This window comes from Sciurus carolinensis, chromosome 9 (genome assembly GCF_902686445.1).
Source record: "Sciurus carolinensis chromosome 9, mSciCar1.2, whole genome shotgun sequence".
In the NCBI taxonomy this organism is placed as follows: Eukaryota; Metazoa; Chordata; class Mammalia; order Rodentia; family Sciuridae; genus Sciurus; species Sciurus carolinensis.
In genome coordinates, this window is record NC_062221.1 from 63,913,929 (window position 1) to 63,939,852 (window position 25,924).

At 37.3% G+C, this 25,924-nt stretch overlaps 2 protein-coding genes across 7 annotated transcripts in view; both read right to left on the reverse strand.

The window, feature by feature from the left end:
* Positions 1-3,760: 3,760 nt before the first annotated feature.
* On the reverse strand, positions 3,761-7,818 carry Gp5 (glycoprotein V platelet). Its single transcript, XM_047564969.1, has one exon. It carries the CDS (start codon positions 7,816-7,818, stop codon positions 6,115-6,117), a length of 1,704 nt encoding a protein of 567 aa, XP_047420925.1. The 3' UTR covers positions 3,761-6,114.
* A 2,000-nt stretch (positions 7,819-9,818) lies between these two features.
* Positions 9,819-25,924, reverse strand: part of Atp13a3 (ATPase 13A3) — an 80,305-nt gene continuing 64,199 nt past the window's right edge. For 5 of the 6 annotated variants that reach the window (XM_047563158.1, XM_047563156.1, XM_047563157.1 and 2 more), the window contains 4 exons: positions 23,753-23,841; positions 20,615-20,695; positions 19,162-19,254; positions 9,819-13,026 (listed from right to left, as the gene is read on the reverse strand). In XM_047563158.1, the coding sequence (XP_047419114.1) occupies positions 12,829-13,026; positions 19,162-19,254; positions 20,615-20,695; positions 23,753-23,841 (461 nt within the window). In that variant the 3' untranslated portion in view covers positions 9,819-12,828. The remainder of the gene's footprint in view (positions 13,027-19,161; positions 19,255-20,614; positions 20,696-23,752; positions 23,842-25,924) is intronic. The other variant, XM_047563159.1, reaches the window with a different exon arrangement.

The following is a 25,924-nucleotide window of genomic DNA, read 5'->3' on the forward strand; positions in this document are numbered from 1 at the left end:
AGGATGCATCACATGCTAGGTTTCTTCTGCATGTTGAATTTCCAGCTTCTCCACCATGTTGTGATTCTGCCAAAGGAGCCCTCATGAGGACACCAGCACCATGCTCTTGGTCCTCCAGTATGACCACTGAGTTACATCTCCACACCCTCAGCCCTTTTTATTTTTTATTTGGAGACTGGGTCTTATTAAGTTGCCCAGGCTGACCTTGAATTTGGGATCCTCCTGCCTTAGCCTCCAGAGTCACTGAGATTACAGGCATGTGCCACCACACCTGGTTAAACTTCTTTTCTTTAGAAAGTACCCAGTCTCCATACCCAGCCTCAGGTATTTTGTCATAGTAACACGAAACAGACTACTACAGAGGTACATATGGCAAGGGTCTGAGGTCTCCGGTCATGAACCAGCAAGGAACTACCAACTGTGAGAGTGAGAGATTCTGGGAGCAGATTGTCCAGTCCTGTTAAGATTATAGCCTCAGCAAAGATTTTGATGAAAACTCCTTGAGAGACCCTGAGCCAGAACCACCCAATGAAGTTACTACAAAATTACTGACCTTCAGAAACTGTGAGATAATAAATCATGTTGTTCGAAGTCACTAAGATTTGAAGCATTTGTTCTGTAGCAATAGATATGTAACACACATACACAATACAACCAGGTGGAGAAGGTGTTTCAGAGGAGCAGTACAACATGTTCAAGAAAAAGATGGCCCCAGTTTGTATAAACTGGTGTTAGAAAATCTCCATTCACATTATGAGGTTTATAATCTGGACACCAAAACTACTCAAAGATATTATTTTTAAAAATTTATAAGCAAATTTTACTAATGAACAGATACAGAAGTTTAAAACAAAACATAAGCCAACTGAGTCTATTAATATATTTAAGAATGAATGGCCAGGCTGAGTTTACCTCAGGAAGGCAGGTATGAATTTGCTTTTCAAAATCTGTAAACTTATTTACCATTTCAACACCTTGAAGGAGGAAAAAAAAGAAAGAAAAACCTGAACATCTTAAAAGATAAGGTAAAAATAGCCAGGCACACGGCATGACATGCCTATAACCCCAGCTGCTTGGGAGGCTGAGTCAGGAGGATCGCAAGTTCAAAGACAGTCTCAGCAATTTAGTGAGGCCATATGCAACTCAGCAAGACCCTGTGTCAAAATAAAAAATAAAAAGGGTTGGGGATGTGGCTCAGGGGATGTGGCTCAATGGTTGAGAGCCTTTGGGTTTGATCCCTGGTACCAAAAAAAAAAAAAAAAAGTAAAAATTGATAAAATTCAACATACACTCATGATTTTAAATAATATTTAGCCAACTAGGCCTAGAAATGCCTTCCTTCATTGGTGAAACTTATATTACAACCTGGATTGGATACTCTCTCCAATTCTGGTCAAACACAAGATTTAAATCAGTGCAGATATTTTTAAAAATATAAAAATAAATGAGTATAAAATTTTAATAAGAAAAAGAAAATTGCTAGGATTATTGCCAAATATAGGATAATTATTTAGACATAAGTTGCATTTTTAAGGGCCAGGGATGTAGTTGAGTGGTAGCGTTTGCCTAGCATGAGTGAAGCCCTGGGTTTGATCCTCAGCATTATATATATATTTTAAATTATATTCCTATATATTGGTAGTAAACAATTAGAAAAATCTTATCTTAAAAAAAGTCATCTACAATAGCAATAACAAACAAAAAAGGAGGGAGAATATCTAGAAATAAATCTAACAAAATCTGTACAAGATTTTTATGAAAAAAAATTCTGAAACATCATTGAAAGACTAGAAAAGACTCAGTAAATGGAAAGGCAAATCATGTCTACTGGCAGGAACACTAATTATAAAAATTGCAAATTCTTTAAAAATAAGTTTATAAACTTCCTGCAATTCCAATCGAAATCTCAGCAGGAATGCTTGACATGCTGACCTTAAAATGTGTTATAGAACTGCAAGGGACCCAAAACAGAAGAATAAGGTGGAGAGGTGACTCCATACCAAAGACGGCCAAAGCTCCAGCCATGAAGATCCTGAGCAAATCACAGGACTAGAGGAGACCGATGGTTCAGACTGTGAACCCAGAAAGCAACCCACCCATATTTGGAAACTTGGCAAATGACAGAGGTGGCATTAGCAAATCAGTAGGGGAAAATATGGACGATTGGGTAAATGATCTGGGATCATAGGATATACATTCAGGAAAAGTCCAATTGGTTCCCTATGCCACACCCTATACAAAAATAAGTGTCAGTGGATTAGGGATTTAAATATAAAACCAAAACTTTTAGAAGAAAATATAGGAGACTGCCTTCATGATCTGAGAGTAAGAAGAATTTTTTAAAACAAGATTTATTTAAAAATATAAACATAAAATTATATTGTTAAATTTTACTAGATTAAGAGGAAAATTTCTATTCTACAAAGCACAGTATAAGGAAAGTGGATTAAGAAGTCACATGGCCAAGCACAGAGGTGCACACCTATAATCCCAGTAACTCAGGAGGCTGAGGCAGGAGGATCACAAGTTCAAGGCCAGCCTCAGCAATTTAGCAAGGCCCTAACAACTTAATAAGACCCTATCTTTAAATAAAAAATAATAAAAATGAGGGGAGGCAGGGATGTGGCTCAGTGGTAAAGTGCCCCTGGACTCAATCCCCACAAAAAAGAAAAAAAAAAAAAAGGAAAAAAGTACCACCATGGAATAAGAAAAATTGCAAAAGATATAACTTGCAGAAGCTAAGTGTCTATAACGTGTAAAGAAATGCTACAAATCATCAAGAAGAAGACAAAATGTCCCATTGTCAATTGGTCAATGCATATGCACAGGTAATTCTCAGAAAAAGAAAGCAGAATGTTCAATAAACATTCAAAAATAATCTTGGGGATGTAGCTCAGGGACAGAGTGCAAGGCTCTGGGCTTGACCTCAGCAACACCACACACCCCTCAACTTCAACTTCACGACTTACCAGGGAGATAAAAGAGAAAACAATGAGACACTATTTCATATCTATCAGATTGGCCAAAATTTAAAAAGCAGAGTTGAGAGGCTGTGGAGTAATGGGGAGCCAAACAAAAATTTTAAAAAAACACTGGTACTAAGTATCTATCAACAAAAAAACAACAAACTTGTGGTATAACCATTCAATAGATAGTATGTAATATTAAAATGAATGAACTAGAGTCAAAAAAAGTCATAGACCTCAATAGTATTTTAGAAAAAAATATATAGCTCAAAAGTATTCAGAAAAAAGTCCAAGAATGCTATATACAGATTAGCATCATTTATGTAAATTTAGAAAATATGCAAAGCACAATACCTTCAGCTAATTAAGGGTTGTAGACACGTAGAGTAAGAGTATAAAAACAAGTCAGGTGTAGAGGTGCATGCCTGTAATCCCAGAGATTTGGGAGGCTGAGGCAGGAGGATCATAAGTTCAAGGCCAGCCTCAGCAATTTAGCAAGGCTCAAAGCAACTTAGTGAGATCCTGTCTCAAAATAAAAAATTGAAATGGCTAAGGATGTAGCAAACCAAAACAAAACAAAACAAAACAAACCACCACTACCACCACAACAAAATACTCTGCCAAAACCAAAGTATAAATATAAAAGCATGCACAGGGATGCAAAACACCAAACTTATTAAGTAGGTTACCTCTCAGGAGAGAAGGAAAAGAATGAAATCAGGGAAGAGATGCATACAGGAGCCTTCAACTTTATCTGTTGTATTTTATTCTGTTAAAAAAAATTGTGAAGCAAATATAGACAAGTACAAACATTTTATAGTAGCCAACGTGCTCAAAGTTGTCTCAATACTTTTCTGGATATTGGAAGATAATGGCTAAGAGTTCTGGATCACAGTTACAGTGGGAAGGGACAGCAGAACGCAAAACCCCATGGAAGTGTGCACACTGTTTTACCTATTGCTCTGTCCCTTCATCTAGAAGGGGTACAAAGTAAATGTTCAATAAATATCTGCCAAATGAATGAACATATGCAAAGGCCTGAGAAATGTCTAGAACACAATGAGTTCTGAAAGAGATAATCAGAATTGCTAACTTCTTTTGAGCCCCAGGGCCCCAGCCACTATCTCACAGGGATTATCTCATTTTGCCTTTGCAACAATAATAGGGATCATTATCATCTTCATACGCAGGTGAAGAGACAGAGGCTTGAGAGCTAGAACCTTGAGAGTACAGTGATTAGAATTCAGTCTGTATTCCATCCAAAAACGTCTGATAGTGCAGGCCATATAGCCCATCTCGTAGAGTGCCTGCCTCTCAAGCTGGAGGCCCTGGTTCGAGTCCCCTGCACTCTGCGGATGTGGAAATTACAAACAAAAACGTCTGAATTTTCAGCTGCAGTAATTTCAAAATTTGAAAATAAGACCACCTCTGGTTAAGGAGTTTATAGTGCAAGAGGCACATTAAACAGATACCCTAAAGTGACACCCTGGGCATCCCACCCTAGTGGAAGGGATGCCCAGGGCCTGATACAGAAGCACACAGTGGGGAACATGTGAATCTACAAGGCAAGGAGACATCTGCACTTGTCCTTGAAAGAGAAGTACATCTACAAATGCCAGAATCCAGCTTTTCCTCCTCCATATCCAGTTGGAAGGATCCACAGCTCTGCTGTGAGCACAGAGCAGACCACACAGCCCTGAGACCACCCACAGGTGAAAATGACTGATTGGTATTTAACTTGCAGTTTGAGAAAGTTTGCTCTTTCTTTTATACACAAAGAAAAACACAACTCAAAGCTCTTCTTTAGACATCGTGATGTGGTAATCATTGCTCACCCTTGAGTTACAATAACTGCCATTCATTGAGCATTTACTGTATGCAGGGCACTGGGTTAAGTCTTTATATGCTTCATCACCTTTAAGCCTCACAGCACTCTGTGAGGCAGGTTACTATTTTATCCCCTGTCAGGGATGAGGAAACCAAGGCTTAAATGTGTGTAGGTGTCTTGCCCAAGGTGCTGTGCAGTAACTTGAGGAGCTGGGACGGAACCCACAGTTGTCAACTTACCAGCCCAGGTTTCCACCAGTGCCTCTCACAAGCACAGACGTTCAATTAAAGCAACAAGGGTTTAACTGCTTTCAATTGGAAGAATAAATGAGAATGTGATACAAGCATAATAAACCAGGACCCAAGCTTATCATTACATTCATGAACACCTGTCATGTGTTTGCTGCTCCATAAATGCTTGTGAAATGAGGTGGTGTTCGGTTCCAGGAAATGAAAACCAAATGACATATTTCACTGATGCACAGCAAGTGGAAACTCAGGGGAGGTGACTAAGCATGCTGAGCAGTTTCCCAGCCTTCACAGTCACACACACTGGCTCTCCGAATCCACCTCAGGGACCATCCTCAGTCGGCACTGTGACCCAGTGAGCTCCTGTTTTCTCGGTCATGGCGGGCTCAACGGCCGCTCTCACTGGGAGCTGCACTCCTGGAGGGAAGGCTCCGGGTTCTTCCTTCTCAACCTGTCACAGAGGAGGCCTACCCTGAGACCATCTGCTGAATGAATGGAGTCCGATGCTTTCAGAGAGATACGTGAAGGGAGAGATAAAAGGCAAGGGAAAGAAAGAAACCGGGGGTGTAGCTCAGTCCCTGCACGCACCAAAAACAAAACAAAACAAAACAAAACTGGAAGAGTTTCGCTTTTCAAATACAAGTAGATGACAAGCCATCCTTTCTCCCAGGAAAAGCCATCATCACTCGGATCCCAGGTATATTTTATCCATTCATTTCACCAACATTTACAGCAGACTCGCTGTGTGTGGGAGTCAGGCCCTGACTGGAAATGTAGCCTCACTCAGTAAACATTTAAGAACCCTCTCTCCACCAGACACCAGGCAGAGCTAGTGGGACAGTATGGGCCAATCACAATCCATGGAGTGTACACAAGAGCAGGAGACGGAGGCCTGCAAGCCATCCTAACTCACAAATGCAAAGGTTAGTTCTAAGGAGAGGGAAAGAGAAGGGTTGAGGAGGAGGGGGACAAAAAGGAGAGGAAAAGATGGCGGAGGGGAGGAGGAAGAGGAGAACGGCACAACCGTCTGGACTCTCCCCAGAGCCACATCTGACAACACTCTGGTCACGTTTTAATTACAAGGTTTTCCCATTGACTCAAACAAGAGCCTCTCTCTGATTAATTTTCGAAAGAGCCCGCCTATTTTAATCATAGTAAACACAATGATGCCGGTTATTACTGCCTGAGCAACTAAAAGCAGAAAATACAGACCCCAGAAGAGGCTGTGATCTTGACGTTCACCGGTGGCCACCAGCTGGGCCAACGCCCCAGGTTCTGAGCTGTTAGACAGCAAGGAAGGGACCGAGGCTTCCAGGGCGTTCCCGGTTAGAGGGCGGGGAGGCGGGCCCCGGGGTCTGGGGCACCATGGGTCACCCTCCAGGAGCGCCCAGAACGACAGGCCCGCACGCTCCACAGGGCCGTGGCAGCTCGGTGGCTCATCTCGACCCACTAGACCCGGGTGCTGCCGCAGCCACTCAAGGAATGGCCACAGGCCACAGTCACAGAGCCAGGGATTGTGCCCCAGCAGGACTTCCGTCAGCCGGGGCAGAGACCCAAATAGGTCGCCAGGCAGAGTCTCCAACTCGTTGTGGTCGAGCTGGACCTTCTCCAGGCTGCTGAGGTTGCGAAAGAGCGCACGGGGGAGGGCCTGCAACCTGTTGTGGCGCAGCGACACCTGGCGCAGCCTGCCGAGGCCGCGCAGCAAGGCGTCGGGGAGCGAGGCGAGGCCATTGGAGTGCAGGGCCAGGACGCGGAGCTCTGCCAGACCCTGGAAAGTACCCTGCGGGAGCACACTCAGACGCGGGCTCAGCGTCAGCCCTAGGGTGCGCAGGCCGCTCAGGTTGCGGAAGGTGGTGGCCGGCAGCGTGCGCAGCTGGGTGGCGTTCAGCCACAGCTCCTGCAGGCCGGCCATCTCCCCGAAGAGCACCTCTGGGAGCTCTTCCAGCGGGTTCTCGAACAGGGTCAATAGAGTCAAGCTGTGAGAATGAAGAAAGAGTGCGGGGGGCAGGCACTCCAGGTGGTTTCTCGAAAGGGTCAAGGACCTCAGGTTCCCCAGACGGTCGAAGGCACCGGCTACGATGGAACGGATGCGATTTCTGTCGAGCTGCAGCTCAATCAGGGCTTCCAGGTTGTCGAACAACCCCGAATCCAGAGAGACGAGCTGGTTCGAATGGAGCAGAAGTTTCTCAAGCTTAACCTGTGTTCTGAACAATCCCTTGGGCAGGTGGGTCAAGTTGTTTCCAGATAAATCCAGCAGTTTCAGGTTCCCCAGATTTGTGAAGAGATTAGCAGGAAGAAAAGTGAGTTCGTTTTGATTCAAAAGAAGCTCCTTTAGGTTAGCCAGTTTCTGAAACATGTTTTGGTCAATGTCCCTTAGTGCATTGTGGTTCAAGAATAACTGTTCCAGGAGCACCATCTTATCCAGGAGAGCTCCTGGAAGATGAGTGATTTTGTTGCTCGACAGCCTGAGGGTTTTCAGTTTTATCAAGTCATTGAAGGTTCCAGGGGCAATATCGGAAATGTGGCTGTCTGAGAGCATCAAGCGCTGCAGGACCGTCATGCCACTGAAGCTGTTATTTTGCAAGGCTCCGCGGCCCATTCGGAAGAGCAGGACATGCGTGAGGTTGGTGGGCAAGCCCAGGTCCGTGATGCGCGCCACGTTGCTGCCAGAACACTGCACGGCGTCGCGGAAGGCACATTTGCAGGCTTGTGGGCAGGGGAAAGGCTGGGCATGCAAGAAGCCGAGCACTGCGCACAGCAGGATGCTCCTCATCATATCTGAAAAGGCAACATATAAGACATTTGCGCTTCTGGCAGATCTTGTAACCCTTTGTATCTTGCACAGGCACAATCTTTTCACCAGGATTCCCACTGCCTTTGAATTTTGCTCAGATGCAACTAAGTCGTCTTCTTTTCTCAGTGCAGGTATGCCTGAGTGGTGAAAGATGTTCATTCTACACTACCTGGTCGTGTTCTTTTATTGATTTTCACTGTTTAAAACATTGAAATGAAGCGTTTTCAAACTATCGAATAGCCAATGTTTTAAAATCTTCACATGGAGAGAACTAATTAATCATTCTTACATCCAGGTTCACAGACCTAACAAAGCTGAAACCATTGTGAAAAATGGCTGTGTTCTTGACTTCTTTACTTAACCAGGGCTGGCTATAATTTACCACTGGCTGGCAATGGCTGCAACAGGAAGTAAAGCAGTCTGGGCCCACTCCCATCGGATTCGTTTTGTTATGCTATTTTCAAAGTACAATTTGCTCCACTAAAAAAAGAACAGGGAATACCCTCTGTTTACAGTATGGCTAAGAGCACATACTAATACCCATTACTTTATGCCATGCATGGTTCTCTGCACTTTATATTATGTTCATTCAATCCTGACAATACCTATCTTAGGTACCATAATTATCCTCAAGGATAATGACACAGAGGCACCAAAAAGATCAAGGAACTTAACTAGGGTCGCACAGTTAGAATCTGTTGGCAGCATTTCTGGATTAGCCATAAATAAGGAGCTACTGTTTCTATGATTTTTAATAAAAATCAATGCTTGAAGAATGAGAAGTTGTACTCCAATTATGTATGATGTGTCAAAATTCATTGTCATGTACAACTACTTAGAACAAATTTAATTTTTTTTTAATTAACACTTGGGACTTTGAATTGTCTGAAATACCAATCTGCAAAAACAATGTTTCCCAAGTGAAGCTGTACACAAATTGTTTCTTGTACCAATGTTATTTCTTATGCATACAGTGAGCCCTACACTTGCCTAATTTTAAAGAAATATTAGGCCTTACCTGAAATGGATCTGCTCCCCAAAGCAACTGGAAGGCTTAGAGTTGTGCATGTGATTCTGCACTTTGCAGAGGAAGAGGGAGTATCCTTGCATCCTGAGGATAAAGACTCCCCCAGAATATAATCTGGGAAAGGACCCTATCTCAGAGGGCATATTCTGGTTCTTTATGACTATTATCTTCAAGCAGAAACCATATATAACTTGAGTCCTACTGTCGAAAGTTGAGTGACAGGAGGGAAAGTTTCTCCATAAATGGCACAATATGACTGTGATACTAGAAAAGTTTCATTGGCAGCAGCCACACCCCTAAACGGGTCACACTTCCTTTGCATGCCACATTGGGCGGTACTCTGCTCCATTTCCCTTTCTCTTAGGGATGAAGCTAATCACATTCTAAATGCTCCACTCTTTTGTGTTCTTTCTGCACCCAATGGATGCCACTACAGATTTACCATGTCTTACATGGCTAGCTTTTGACTTGATCTTTCTAACTACCAAGAGACTGTGGGTCCTTTAGTCTTATAGTTCACTACTTCCCTCAGATTTCCTGACACAACATTTGATTCTACATTGCATCTGACAGAGGAGCTTTTCTAGGATGGGTACAGGCCTGAAGTGACACGAGGAATGTTGTTCTTATTGTCTTTAAAAAACCCAAAATCTTAAGAAAGGAAATAGGAATATATTAACCATAAAAATTAATCCAGAGAGGGCTCAAAAGAAAACAAATGTATAATGACACAGAAAAAATATGAAAATTCATTTAAATTTTTTATTTGAATAGCTTCAATCAAAAAAGATTTCATAAATTATTTACAATGCTGAATGTACAATTACGAATGTATGTCTTTTTGACGACAGGGTACCATTCTTGAGCAGCAATACAATTTTAAAAATATAAAGATGCAGTATCATTTCTGATATAAAGTTATTTAAAAAAACCAAGGTCTTAGGGAATTCACAAATCATAACAGGAAGTAATTATTTTATTAATTTCATGTGCACATAATTACCAAATCTTAATACATTAAAAATGTGTAAATGCCCATAGACTGTACAAAAATTAACATCCCACTTTGTTGAAAATTCCCAACACCTCCCGCCATAAATATACAAAAACCTATTTTTCAGATATGTCAAAATTACATGCATGAAATATTAGAATGTTTTCTAAAGCCTGCATTTTGTTCTTCACTGGACGTTGTTATCTATAGCTGCTTTGGGGACAAACCACATAAACACTGATATATTATTTGCCATGCCTTTGAAACTGTGCAGTACTTTCATCAACATGGGAAACAAAATAAATGAGTAAAAACTGCAACAGTTGTTTTTAAATGCAAGTGCAATTTGGAAAGTTTTCGAATTTAAGGATTATAAAACTATTATAAAAAGTCTTTATTTTGTGTCGGCTTAGCCATTTTTATTCAAGCATTATTTGCAGCATTGCTTTACAGCAGTTGGTGCTAGAAGATAGAAAACATATAGTTACCACTATTTATATTTGAGGGAGAAAGAAAAAATTTAAACAACCCTGAGGGAGACACACATTAAAAATCTTGTTATTTATTTAAAAAGTTAAAAAGTTACATATCATTATTTAACAATTACTTCCTGGACATCTCTGTCCTTTAAGTATGTGCATAAATAAAATTTAAATCAGCAATATTTATCAATCTTAATACATCAAAATAATATATGTACAGATTTTTAAATTTAGTTCTTTATACACTCAAATAATTTAATGTAAAATTCAAAACCAAAATTACTATGTAACGGTGACCTACAGAGAGGGCTCAGTCTACCTATGGCACTGAGGAGGACCCACACCTGAATTCAGACATTCTGCAAATACATTCTCAACTTGAATAACCTACCCTGTTTATGTTCAGTCTAACTTCCTACGAATGCTTTTCCACCTATCTAAAACCTCATTCCTTGGATTACAGTATGGACAGATGAGATATAAAACCCTTATTAACTCTAAATGTTAAAAGGGGTGTGCGTGGTCAAAAATAGTTCTTTATGATCATGCTCTTAAAGATGTTAAATATAATCTGATAACTGGATTTTTTATCTGCTACTTAACAATTACTTTAATTATATGCTTCAGTACTTAAACCAAAGAATAAAATTTATAATTCTAAAAATCACCAAAGAATAACACTTGAGTATATTTAAAATGAATATGGAAATTATAAAACAAGAGATTTAAGTAACTATAGAAAACAGTGCTAATTCACAGCTCAAGAGGTCTAAGATGCATAGCTTCATAGAATCATTCATGGAACAATTGTTCTTATCATCTAACGTGTATTAATATCTTATTATACATTTTGATGGAAAACTTCGATTATATTTTTTGTAAGAATCATCAGTGGCAATAGCAATAACAGTGATCCTGAGTGTAACTTAATTTTTCTACAGTTACCAAACACCATTCATGTCTTTGCAGCATAAAGAACACGAACCATTTAATTCTATGGTTCTAGGAACATTTGGTAAATTGGTAAATATCTACTGGGCAAACAATGATCAGCTAAAAATGATCAGTGGAAAGCACAAGTATGTGACTAGTTAAGAAAGAACATAGAATATCATACTGTTTTAATAGAGTAGGGTGTGTTTTACAGTTGCCTGTGTCTGTCCTAACTGTGGGCATTGCCAAACTGCTGGATCCTACCTATAAATCCATTCTAAAGGTAAAATTCCTGAAAAATTTAAACATTAATCAAGCAAAACAGAAAGGAGAAAAGTAATTTCCTACATTTCTTACAGCTCAATGAATACCTATTCTTTATTTCCTCGTTTTTTTCCCTCCCAGATATTGCTACACCAGATATACTCATTTATAGCAAAATAGGAATGCTTTGACCTCTAGCGCCGCCTAATGGCATACAACAAGCTCTCACCAAGTTCACTTTGCTTTGGGAAAAAAAATAGCAGTCATTCAAATCCAACTCATTATTTTTTAAACCTTATTATTGATGAGAGATACACCTAATTTAAAAAAAAAATCTTTCAAGGTAAAATTCTAACACAAAAAACAAAACTCATTATCCTCCTATGTCTTTAGGTGATTAAAATTTGTGAAAATAAAAAAATTTAAATAATATAAATCCTGAAGGAAAAAAACAACCCAGGTATATTGAGATGTTTGAAAGACAGATCTACATTTACTGCCAAAAGAAATCTTATTCTAGTAAAAAAAAAAAAAAAAAAAAAAAAGGTTCCACTACATTTAAATGAAGCAAACTAATTAAACCACTGACACCAGACATAAAACAATATCTACTTAACAGCTTTGAGGGACATCTTAAGAAGGCAGTGAAGCACCTTGCTGATTAGAAAAATAAAAACCCAGGCAGTTTGTACAGAAAATATAAAACCATACAGGGGAATAACCTGAGTTGTTCTATAACCAACACCATACAAACCGACTCCTAATTCTAAGCTATCAAAGGGAACTGGTGTATGTTTACACAGAATTCTTTGGAAGAAATATTGGAATCAAACAGGCTTTCAGCCTGTTTTCACTAGAGGCTAATTAACATCCATTTTATTTTTAACAATCACAAACTTAGGCCCTGTATATAAACATAAATTTTTTCTAATAAGAGGGTTGTGAAAATAAACTTAAAGAGGCAAACTAGTCCCAAAAGCTAATGTCTAAATATCTACCAAACACCAAATTTCTCTTGTACCCAATATAAAGAGCATCACTGAGGGTAACAATCAAAATTAAGTGTATATATTTGGTTACTGAATGAAGATATAGACGGAATGATAGTTAATTTAACGATGAGGTCAATACCTTTTTGCAGTTTGTTTTGTTTTAAACAAAGCTCTTAAATCAGATACTACAAGAAAGGGCATAAATTGAAAGAGTGCCACACTGACACACAGGACCAAAAAATCCTAAAATCACATTCTCTCAAATACTGCTATTATCATACCACTGAGACTAAGTCATTGCTATGTTATGGTGATGATCTGACATGATCCATTCTCCTTCACTAAAGCTTTAGCTTCTGTCGTTGTCTGAGGTTTTGGTGGCCACTCTGGATCAAACAATAGCTCCTGTGCCAGATACATGTACTTTGCCTTTGGCATCTTCTTTCTACATCCCTGGGCCCAGGACAAGCAGCATTTTCCCCACCGATCCACCGACTCCTAGGAAAACAAGGGGGCGGGGGAGGAGAACACCCTAGTTGATTAAGGGTTTGTTGTTGTATACAGGTTTGCTAAAGCACACATTGGCACAGAAAAATAAGAGGATATGACTTCTAGGAATAATGAAAAAAATTTTTAAATCCATGTTAAAAAAAAAGTCAGCTTTCATTATTTAGGAACATATGTTCTTAAGAGTAAATTTTTTGGTTATCAATGTCGTTTATTTCACTTTATTTAGTTTCATGTATTATTCTTCTATGTGCTGATCCAATTTTTAAAATAACTTGGAGATCTGTATTCTGTAACAAAGTTTCTGATACATTAAGAATAAGTTTAAAATATTGAGAACGAGAAAACATTTTTAATGTTTAATTTGGAAATCCTCGTATGCTATCCCAAACTCTCTTTTCCCTGCTGCTCTCAGCAACTTAGCCATCTAATCATTTTTGGAAGAAAGCAGTAGAAAATATCATTGTTACTGTTAATATCAGTTTTCAAAACATGAAGTATGAAGGAATTATTGTTAGGTCAAAATTAGGACTTAGAGATCGGGTTTAACATCAATCACCATCTTTTAAAAACCACATTACCCACTAATACAAAAACACTCCCACTTTATAAGGTTTCCCTTGGTGCTCCACAACTTGAAAGAGAGACATAGAAATGTATAAAACAAGTACTTTTCTTAGTATTATTTCATTAATACTCTGCCACCATTAAAATCCTTCTGATCAATCCTGGTGTTATTAATGAATGTGACCTTAGATAAACAATCCTTGTCAATAACCCAGGCAATATGTATTAGGCTCTAATCTCAAATTGAAGTAATCCCACAAGAAGGAAGAATAACTGAGATGCATATTCTAATGTGAGCATCCAAAACCTCATGATGAAGAAAGGCAAATTTGCTATAATGTAGATGTGAAACACGTTTATAAACTGGTCAAGGGAGAGCAGAAAAAATGCTTTAAAATGAAAGCTCTGAAAAGAGTTTCACACATTCACTTGAGAGGTCTTTCTCAACTTACTGAGATGACCATCAGGAACTACTACTCCTTCCCTCTTCTCCAGGATACTACTAACAGCATGATAAAAATTCATTGCTTTCAAATTTAAAAGTCTTCTAGTTTAATTTGTCAAAAGTATCCTAAGCTTTAAATCTTCTACCAAAGATTTAAAGGCAAAACTGTGGTCACAGATAAGCTGTCTAACATTCTGGGGGAAAAAAAAGATTTGAAGAATATTCATTTAGGAGTCTCAATTATCATCATAACTAGGAAAGTCATTATACTATCATTCCCTTAAAAAAAAAATCACAGGAAAATATTCAGCATTAGGATAGAAAAGTTACTAGTTACTATGTATAGGATTCTTCAGGTGATCCAAGTAACAGGTAAAGCTCCTTTCCCGTGTAGGAACATAAATAACAAACTTAGTATTTAATCTGAAGGATGATAGTTCACTACTTGGATTTTATTCTTTTCCCAAAGTGTTTAAACTCTTCAATCCAAATGTAGGAAAGATCACTGTTCCTAAATCAATATGTAAGTTGTCATATTTTATTTTATAGCAAGTAGCATTGTTAAAGGATCACAGATGAAGGTTCACGTTGACTGCTGGCTAAAAGGTTTATTTATTTTTTAAAATCCTTACATCCTTATTAAAAACGATGTCCAGGGCTAGGAATATAGCTCAGTTGGTAGAGCGCTTGCCTCACAAGCACAAGGCCCTGGGTTCAATCCTCAGCACCACAAAAAAAAAAAAAAAAAAAAAAAGAGAGAGAGAGAAACAATGTGTAGGGGCTGGGGATACAGTTGAATTGGTAGAGTGCTTGCTTAGCATGCCCAAGGCTCTGGGTTCAATCCCCAGCACCACAAAAAAACAATGCACATTTGTTTTGTCTTTTTTTTTTTTTTTTTTTTCAGATCAAGTCAAGGAACACCAAGGATTCTCCATCACCATAATTAGAAACTTCTTATTTCTGTACCCTTATCCTCCCCCAAATATCATACATATAAAACACAGTATATGCAAGCATAGGTTTGTTAGATAACAAACATGAACATACCACATACATCCTCAAACACTGGAAAAGGGAAAAAAAGGTGCCACAGGCATGCTGGAATGTGAATCAGTCAGGGGAGAGAGGCTGTCAAGGAGGAAGGCAAGCACGGTACAACACAAAGGCAATGAGGCAGAGCACTGCAGAGGTGCACAAACACTTAGGTCTCTCCCAAATATCCAGTACCCAAATCCCTGAAGTAGGAGAAAACAGCAGCTATATCAGCTGGATCTCTGTTATTTCTGAAAGGAATGTTAAGTGACCAGCTTTATTCACTCACAGAAAAAAAAGAGGGTACTACCACCACAGTTTGGCAGAGAAAACATGAAGAACTTCCCAAAGATATATAGACAGCTACAATTCTCCTGCTTCTTAGACCATTTCAAGCTGTTCATTCTAGAACTCAACTGCCAGTTTACTCTTGGCAATCTTTAGGAAATGTTTTTATAAGTAGCACATAAAATATAAAGCCATGCTTAAAGGGGGAAAGATGGTCTAATGGTACTGTGGTTTTCATAAGAATCTTCCACACCAATTTTCAAAATAATCAGAATTAGCATCCTATCTAAATAAGTTCAAATAATATCCTAAGTGGTTTAAAGACTACAGTTAGCACTTGGATTTTTTTCACCAAAAAAGAAAACAAGTCAGGCACTTAGCCTCAGTGGGATTGAATTACATGACAGGATGATCCTAATTCTGTATCTACTATTAAGTGGCCTCAGTTTTATTAGACATACATAGGCACAAATACTTCTAAAGTGAACAGACTGCACAGAGGAGTAAAACTATGGAAAACTAAACATGAAGGATATCTCCAACAAAGACCTGCAATTAGTCCAAGGCACTTCCAATCAATACCCTTGCTTGAAAATCACTGATATGTCAAGAAACTTTTTCGTAAGAGAGTAAGTATGAATACCTGGAACTGCTAAAGAACATTATAGGGAAAATACATATATATAGCTACATAATAGCTTTAGATTTAATTATTTGCAAATGATTCAACTTAGTTTTCAATTTGATTCAACAGACAGTTACTGAGGCAATTGTTCATCAATAAGAATCACTAAAGAAAATAAAGTGTAAAAATTTTACTTCCTATAACTAAATGCGGTTAACTGCATGAATAATCAGTGAGCCAAGTGAAATGTCCTGTAAAAAAACACCTCTAAATTTATCTGGTCTTTAAAGGATAGAGGCTTTGTGGTAAAAAAAAAAAATACGATGGTCCTGGATCTGATTAATCTGAATTTGAATTCCAGTTCTAACACTGTTTCTTCATCTGGTAAAAATGGAATACAAGCACTACACTAAAGATATTCCTGTCTCTTAAGACTGCTGTAACAATTAGTGCTTACAAAATGCCTTACCATAAGGGTATGATATGTCTACCACAAAGGAGGTGTAATAGTAGCTATTGTTTGTCTTTATTTTGTCATTTGATTCTTACATTAGTTTTCATCTCTATGGTTCCATAACTGATGTATGTGAGGCAGCGTGGTAAAGTGTTGAAAAAGGACTACTCTTAAAATTAGAAACCCTGGTTTCAACTCTGAACTCTACCACTCATTGATGCATAACTTTGGCAAGTTGCCTACGGTTTCTTTATGTATAAAATGCAGGTAGAAATAAATCTGGGAGGATCTTGGAGGTGTTATACAGTGCCCTATAGATCCCCAGGTATTTCAAATCCAGTTACTAGAGATTTCCAGGTAAGGTTCTTTACTTCCCGGTTTTACCACCTACAGCCTGAAGCCCTAGTTTGGGGTTTATGGCTTTGAAAACTTTCAACCCAACTCAATGATCCCCCACCTATATGACAAGGAAGAATTGCAGCATCACAGAAGTCTTCTAAGTGGCTAGTCATGCTCATCTTTACTTTCCTTTTCACCTTACAGCAGGGTTTTTCAACCTCAGCACTACTGACATCTTGGACAGGGTTGTCTTGTGCTCCGTCCTATTTATCTAGCAGCACCCTGGCTTCTATTCACTTGATAAGCCAGTAGCACCCTCCCTCCCTCAATTGTGACAAAAATGTCCCCAAACACTGCTGGATGTTCCCCAGGGAGAACATCACCCCTTACTGAGAACCATAAACTAATATGATTAATTAGCTCTTGATGGATCACAAATATAAACAGTGAAATCACATTACACACAGAACTGTCCAAACAAAGTATATCATTCTGTGCTAAGAATTATAAGAACTCTTTTCTAAAGCCAATTTAAAAAGTAATTTCTTAATCATGACCACAGAACTGAAATGCCAAAATTCTTGTCCACTTAGGAGTAATCCTGAGCATTTTAGAGGTAAAACTTCACCTAAGACACAAACTCTTAAAAATAAGGAGGGCAGTCAGGTATGGTGCCTAAAATCCCAGTAAAAACTTTGCCGAAATAAATATTTCACACAGATACTAGTGATATGAGCCAAACATAAATCTCTGAAATAATACAAAGGAAAAGCATACAGGAACAGACATTTAGCCCCTATACTTGAGCCCCAAGTACAGCTCTGGGCATACCCACTACAGGAATAATGGGTATTATGGTGCTTTGAGAAAAATTAACTGATGCTGACTACAGACTTATCCCATCATTTCAGAACTATCACTATTCATCATACAGCACTAGAAAATGAAAATGGTATTCTATAGGACCTTTTATACAGCAATCTTATGATACTATTCCTGGACATGAAGCTTGCTTAACTGCCAAAATACAGTTCAACAAGTTGCCACTTAAGTAAAAGGTTGCTAAAATCAGTGAGTGACCAAAGTCAAAACTGGAAGGCTAAAATTCTTGTCCAGGGAGACCCCTGAACTCTGCAAGGGAGTTCTCTTGAGCTCTGCAAACTTCCCTATTGCTCAAGGGTGAGTGAAGACACAACTCACATTTGTGAAGCACACTACTCACCTATATAAGATAATAAGAGGTGAGATTTTATACTGTCTAGTTCTCTAGCCTCAAAAAGGTTGGCTCACAAAGCTTTGATTCAATGATAGCAGTTTGAAAAGTAATTCTAATCTGTATTTTCTATTAAGAGCTATACTTTTTACACCCTAACACTAGGAAATGGGTTTTATTTATCTGGTTCTCTCTTCTTTTTGCCACAGGGCTATGATAACCCTTTTAAATAAGCTATTTCACTGACCCCACAAGTCCTAACCATGGCTTGCATAAAAATGAACAGTGTTTTCTGAATGAAGAGACACACATGTTGGGGAAAGCCAAAAAGCCAGACAAAATTAAGGTGCAATGATTAATAAGAAATCAGAAATGATTCCTCAAAAATTTGCCCTTTGGACTCTGATCCAGGTAGAATCATTTTTATTTCAAAACTCTGTTTATATGAATCTCTTTTAACTTCCAGTGGGACTCATGTAAACATAAAATGTAAAGCAGACAGAAATGGAAAAATTAACTCATATCTTTGAGGACAAGACCTTTACACACAGAGGCTTAGGACTGGAAAAGAAGAGACTAATGCAACTTCTAAAGCCCTGAAAAGCATATTACAAATGTTTTTTGCCATTAGTTTTCTGAAATGTCCAACAATTCACAATATCCAAGTTATGGAACTGGCATAGATGGCCATCAATGACAAAGAAAATGTGATACATACGTATGTGTGTGCATGTGACATATATATATATAATATTCCACTGAGCACATATTTCATATATATATATGCACACAGGTATGCAATGGAGTATCATTCAGCTACAAAAATGAAATCATGACATTTGCAGGAAAATGGATATAACTGAAGATCATAATGTTAGGTGAAACAAGACAGACACAGAAAGAAAAGTATCATGTTTTTCCTAAGATGCTAAATGGGGGTGGGGAGAATATGATCCAAGTGTTATTTGCATGTATGAAAATGCCACAATGTAACCCATTATTCTGTATAATTAAAATGAGAGAGAGAGAGAAAAGGAAATAAAATGAAATGCCAGGCAGAGAAAGTCTAAAGCGATATACACAGAATACCCTTGAGAACACAGAGTACACATTGGAAGAGCCAAGATATACGTGAAGAATTGATAGTAACTGCTATTTCCAACCTGTGGTGGCTGTGTGGTGGTGGTGAAGCGATATTCTCCTTGTCTGTCTCGATTGAACACAACTTTCCAAAGGACCATGTCAAGGAAGAAGCTCTGAGAGATATTCCAGTGAGTTAAGAATTAAAAATGACTAAGTCATTCTTTTTTAACATGCACATTTTAAAAACATTCACACAATGCTGCATCACTAGTAAAAAGGGATAAAGAATAAAGGACCTTTGTAACAAATACAAACCATAAAATTCTTGATAAAATGTAACAAAAATTTTCCACAAAATGTGTTTTTTATGTGACACCTCAGGACTTATCCGTATTAAAACAATGCTTATTAATTTGAAGTCTTTTTCTTAACAATGTTATTTTTACTGAATATCTAATATTATTGTCTATATCTACACATAAGCATGAATTCACATCCAACACAAATAATACGCTAGACAGTAAGAATAACATTTGAGTGAAAAAATGAAATTATATACTATAGAAAAGGTATATGTTTTGGATACTCTCTTAAACATGCTTTCTAGCATCCTTAGTAGAAACATTCCATCAAGCAAGCTAAACCAGGATATCCATTACACAAATCATATCTCAAATTTAATACCAAGTCATCTGTTGGCTAAATAACTAAAATTGAGCATAATTTCTAAGTCTAGAACTATGATCCCTAAAATACCCATTTCCCCACAAATTATCTTAATTTTCATTCAAAAGCCTATCCCCTAAACTTAAAGATCACAACTGTATTTCCCTGTTCTGTTTCTTATATTGCTATGGTGGGAGTGAATTCTGACCGTAGTTCTGAGGGTAGAGCAAAGTTTATTAATAAGCAGCAAGTAAGAACTTGCTAACTCCTTTCAGAGATGCTGACCTAAAGGCAATCATAATAGGAGAGAAAATATATACAATGAATCAGAGAGTACTTAAGACTTCTAGAGGTCACTTGAAAGTAAATACCAAGGAGGACGTACCAATAACCAATGCTGAAATTAGGTAAGTTCATATGGTCATTATTTTTCACTTTCAATAAACTCATTACAATAGTCACTACCTTTCCCAGAGAACCTCCTCACTGACTTTCATCCTTAAATGAGGCATTCTACTTTACATTACAGAACACAAGATAGTATATACCCACTCTGAGTCTATGGCTGCTGGATAGTTCAAGTGCTGCCTGGCCACCACTACTCTCCTTTCTATTCAACATTCAGTTTTGCTTCTAGTTTCTCATGCACTATCTGCATGAGTGTAGCTAAGTCAAATCTCTTAATATGACTATTATCATATTTTTCAAGGAAAAGTTCAGGGGAAAAAAAGGCTAATGGATTTGCCTAAAACGAAACTCAGTCTGTGGGCTTCTACAATGTTACCTGTACTATTTCCCCCACTTACCATTAAACCACCAAAGAATGTAAACCAACAAGATAGCCATTTCACTAGCTGAAGTGCTTACCTCCACCATGATAGACACAAGGGCATTGACAAGAACAATGATGAGCATAGTTATACGCCACTGATATGGTACACACACTATCTGTAAGACAAAAAATTTTAAAGTTGTTGTATCTAGTTGACATTATATCATAATTTCTGCATTTACTGAATTTCTATTATATACCAAACACCTATATACACATTTTCCACTTAACCCTCACCAATGAACGGCACAAAGTTTTTACTGTATCTTTCAGATGCTAATATTTTAAATAATTCAAGGTTAATAATAATACTAAGTGAATGAACTTGGCATCAAATCCTATTCACTCAAACTCGAAAGCCCAGGCTCTACCAGATAACAAACTTCTAACTAGTCCTTATTTTTAAAATAAAAACCTGTCTTCTAACACTGAGGCAAACACTAATCTTATAATGAAATAATGGTCAAATCACACATTACTGTAAATAAAATTTATAAAAGAATTCTACTAATCAATTTAAGAAATATAATGAAGTTCTCACTTTGAAATGCAATTCATTTCTATTTGTGGTTTCTTTATGCAGGGACAGTGTGTGTGTGTGTGTGTTTGTGTTTTGCTATATTGCTCAAGCTACTCTTGAACTCCTAGACTCAAGTGATCCTCCTGCCTGAGCCTCCTGAGTAGCTGGGACTACAGGTACACACTACTGAACCATACTAAAAACTGACTAATTTCTAAGGCCCAAAAAATAAAAGCAAAAAAAAAAAAACCTTTTTAATATATCCACCTGTTAGTCAACAAAAACATATTATTGAATACCTAAGATACTATGCTAGATGCTACACTTTAGAAAAATACTGCTCCATTCATTAAGAAGGGACTGAGGGAAGGAGACGGGTAAAATGATCCAGGTAAGAGTTACTAGAGTTCAGACTAGAGTGGTGGCAAATGGGACTAGAGTAAAGACAGAGCTATTTTCAGAAGAAGGAAACTAAAACTAACAACTGACTGGCTATGAAAACAGGAAATGACTAGCACAGACAGACAGACACATACACACTTACTTCCAACTTGGATAAATGGTGATACCAAGAAAAAAGAAAGAAGCAGCGTGGAAGAAGAAGAACACAGTAAGCTTAGTTTTTAAAATGTTGAATTTGGGGAACTGCTGGATTAAGCATGTAAGTAATAATCAATATATAAGTGTCTATTTGGATCTAAAGTTCAATAGTGAGACCTAAGCTTGGGGTATAAAGGTATCGAGTCTTGCCAGGTGTGGTGGAGGACACCTGTAGTCCCAGCAGCTCAGGAGGCACAGGCAGGAGAATCTCAAGCTAAAGGCCAGCCTTGGCAACTTAGTGAGACCCTGACTCTAAATTTTAAAAAAATGCCTCAAGATAAAAAGTAAAAAAGGCCTGGAGGATGTGGCTCAGTGGTAGGGCATCTCTGGGTTCAACCACAATACAAAAAAAAAACAACAACAAACAAAAAACAGGGAGTCTATAACATACAGTTGGCAACTATGGATGAAGCTATGACTACCAGTGAGACTGAGAGAAATCAGAGTTAAAAGAACCATAAAATCACAAAGGTGAAGACCATTATGTTTAAGGGATAGAAGGAGGGGTAGAACCAAAATGGAAACTCAGAAGAAGGAGCCACAGAGGCATGAAAGGGCCAGAAGGGAATAGAGCATCACAAACTTCAAGGGACAAAGGCCTCAAGAATAATGACATGGTTACATAGGACATCAGTGCTGGGGAGTTCAGTGACACTGGAGTTGGGGGATGTTAAGGGCACAAGTCCATTAGACTCAGCCAGTAAGAAGGTTGTTAATGGCCTTGGTAAGGGAAAACTCTGTAGACTGGCAGGGGTAGACGACAGATTAGTTAGTTGGCAATGATGTGGAACAACAGGATCTCACACATCATAGAAGTATAAATTGATCCAATCATTTTGGAAAGCGACTTGGCACACCTTAGAAAGTGGAAGAGTAGGCACTCAAATTATACTAGAATTCACCAAAGAATCTCTTTGTCTCTAGTAATATTGTAGGGCTAGGATAGGTAGCAGTGGAAAAAGTGTATATCACTGACATTATTTGGAATTATCAGCGCATGGTAAGATTTAAACGTAGATAGACTTTTGGTGGGTTTTATTACTGTCTTAAATTCTCTACAGCACTGTACCATTCCCTTGTTGCTTGTACCAGCTCTTTGATGCATCATTACTTACCTTAATACACTAAGAGAGACAACAGTACTGTTAATAAAAGAAAAGACTAAAACAACCCAACTCTTTGTCTACAGAGAAAGGAAAAGTGAATTGCAGTATCCTACAATGGAACACTACATAGTGAAAATGAAATACATTTAATAGGGTCAATCTTAGAAACAATATTTATGGGGGAAAGTCACAAAAATACAATAAGCAAAATATTTTCATAAAGTTGAAAGCAAGCAAAGCTATGTTTATGACCACATACATGTATAGTAAGTACACAATGAAAAATAGGAGAATAAGGAGAAAAAAGTAGAATATAGGTTCCCTCGGTATTTGAAGAAAAGTACACAAACATCTTTGATTGGTGACATTACCTATTTTTAGGCTGGATGATGGTTTTATTTTATTTACTAACTTTTTATGATGCTTTACAACTTAAATCTATGTGTGTTTTCTTTTCTATAAAGAAGCATGTCATCATTCATAAAGTTTTTAAAAGAACTAAATGACCAGCAAACAAGAAAGAACACATATAGATCATTCAAAAAATAGTATTAAGGATGGAAAAGTAAGAAAATATTGGGATCAAGGCTTTTTTGTCTTTAAAGATCAAGGAACATTTGTCTGACAAAGGGAAATGGAACCAGAAGCAGACTGAACATGTATTGTCAATCAAAGCTGCTACTTCAATTATGTTCTTTATTTGTTTTGCAGTATCTTTAGGTTACTCTAAATTATATCTTAGAATAGAGGAAAAAAGAAATGGAGAGTTTAGTCTCTTTCTTGGTAACTAGGAAAGCAGAGAAGGGGGACAGATCTTAAGGCCTTCCAGCAAACATCCAAGTTTCATTCAGTTATTTAAATTCCATGTAATATTTAAGTGACACTGTCAATTACACCAGTTATTGTCAACTACGAGACAAGTAATAAATGATGTGCTTAAGTCTTACCTGAAGAACCTGGTCAATAGAAGCAACTGGATGCAACATGATGAATAATATGAAAACATACAAAATAATCACAGATACAACAAAAAGATCTGGAAAAGAAAGTAAAACAAATTAGGAAGTTCATTTAAATAAAAAGGAATCCAACAAGTAGTATACTGTCATTTCTAAATCTGGTTAGATACTTCTCCTTAAGATAATGAAATATATAAAGTATGTGCTCCTATTATTTCCTACAATGGGAGAGATTGTTCTAGGCCCCCAATGATAGGTTCATGTATATGAGAAGATATACGTATTTAAGTTCATTAGCTTCAATTTTAATAATATTTCAAAAAAATAATTGGTTCTTTAAGAATAAAATTCAGATTATTATTGACATCTATGTCCCAGAGATATATCTATAACAATAATCAAACCTGTATATATAATTTATGAGTAAGAGACCAGACTATGTATGTCAAAATAAGATTATCATTTAAAACTAGTATTCAATGACAACTACTGATTGTAAAAATGCTGAATGACATTTTCAGCATTAGGTACACCATAATCTTAAATGAAGGCATTCTAAGTTGAATTTGTGCTTATCTCTGGCAAATGAATCCCAGTTTTCATTAACTTTCATGAAAAATTTTTTCAGAAATGTTAACCAAAAAGCAGAGACTGAGTTGATCTACTATTTTCAAAAATATAGGCTAACCTTATGGTTTTACTATGGAAGGTAGGAATGGCAAATACATCAATGGGTATTCAATGGGTACTTCATAGGGTAAAGAAGTTAGTGTTCTTTTTAGTGACTGTAAATGAAGGGTCTCAATGCTATTTTTAAATGATATCAGTTCAAATCCACAGGTCAATTCTTATTGTTCTATAGAAACTATGCTATATAGAAACCATACTCTGTAAGTTTATGTGATGTGGTTAGCATATATATTTCTAGCAACTTAGGCTGAAAGTTATACTAACCTTGCCAAAAGAGGGAAACTATCGTACTATGAGCCACCGGCCAATGAGATATTTTAAAAACTGGGGACATGTGCTTGGTAAAAAGCACTTTTTTCTAAAATTTTTATTTCTAAAAAAGTCTATAAAATTGCAATCAGGAAATGTCATGTTCCATTTCATAAGTGAAGTAATATATAATAGTTACTGAAACTTACATGGTCATTTAAAGTATTCTGAACGTGCTGGTTGAAAGTTCACATATAAAAAAGGATAAAATGAGAAAAGAACTGAAAGTCATGACCAGAAAACAAATGCCAAAAAAACATGGAGACAGAATTTCATTTAAATAAAAAAATGACCCATATTATTTTTCAAATTCTACTACTATTTGAAAATAATAGTGAAACTGGATTTATAATCTGACTCCCAACACACACATGTTAATTAGAAAAAGAAAATTACTCAGGCTTAGAAATTCTTTACATCTATCTAAAGAATACTTCTCAAAAATTCCTCTCCACTCCCAGAGCCAGGCCTTGCATCTGCTCCTAAAAATCTGCCAAGATTTCCATGTGGAAGGGAAAATAAATAATTGTGTCTATCTTTATTTAGCCTGGAGAAAAAAAGAGACACCGCTCAGAAAAGATATTATGTGATAGGTGAAGAGTATTGTTGGCAGTTTTATATAACTATACAAAATTTCAAAAGTTAATAAGAATTTCAATCAAAAATGAAAAAAATGAGCATTTAATTTGGATAAGTATGAATGTCTATAGCTCCCGAGTTTTCCTGGCATTGTCGGTGATCAGTTACTAATCCAGTGTCTTCACCAGAAGACAGCTATCAAAACAAAATGTGTTAGTAGTGATTAAAAGTCAAGAAAAGTATCTCCAAATTAAAAATTTAGATTGTCTGACTGATTTATATACAAAGCTAAATGAACCAGAAAAAGACAAATTATTTTACCTACAAAATGGGGTAAGATGAAGATCCCATAAGAAAGAATAAATGTTTAAGTACTCAAAAATGTAAAGGAATATGTAAATTCAAGTTATTAAATATGTCCCAGATAATGGCAATATCGATTTGTTAAAAGTTACCAGGTTCTTTTGAGGAAATATGGTACCAAAATATGAACCATACAGATTTCCTTCATATTCCCCTCAGTAATTCAGAAATAAAATCTTATATAAATACACATATAAATATTCCTCCCTGATATACAAC

Excerpts from the sequence above, each read along its gene's own strand:
- Gp5 (XM_047564969.1), bottom strand. The coding sequence starts at position 7,818 with ATGATGAGGAGCATCCTGCTGTGCGCAGTGCTCGGCTTCTTGCATGCC.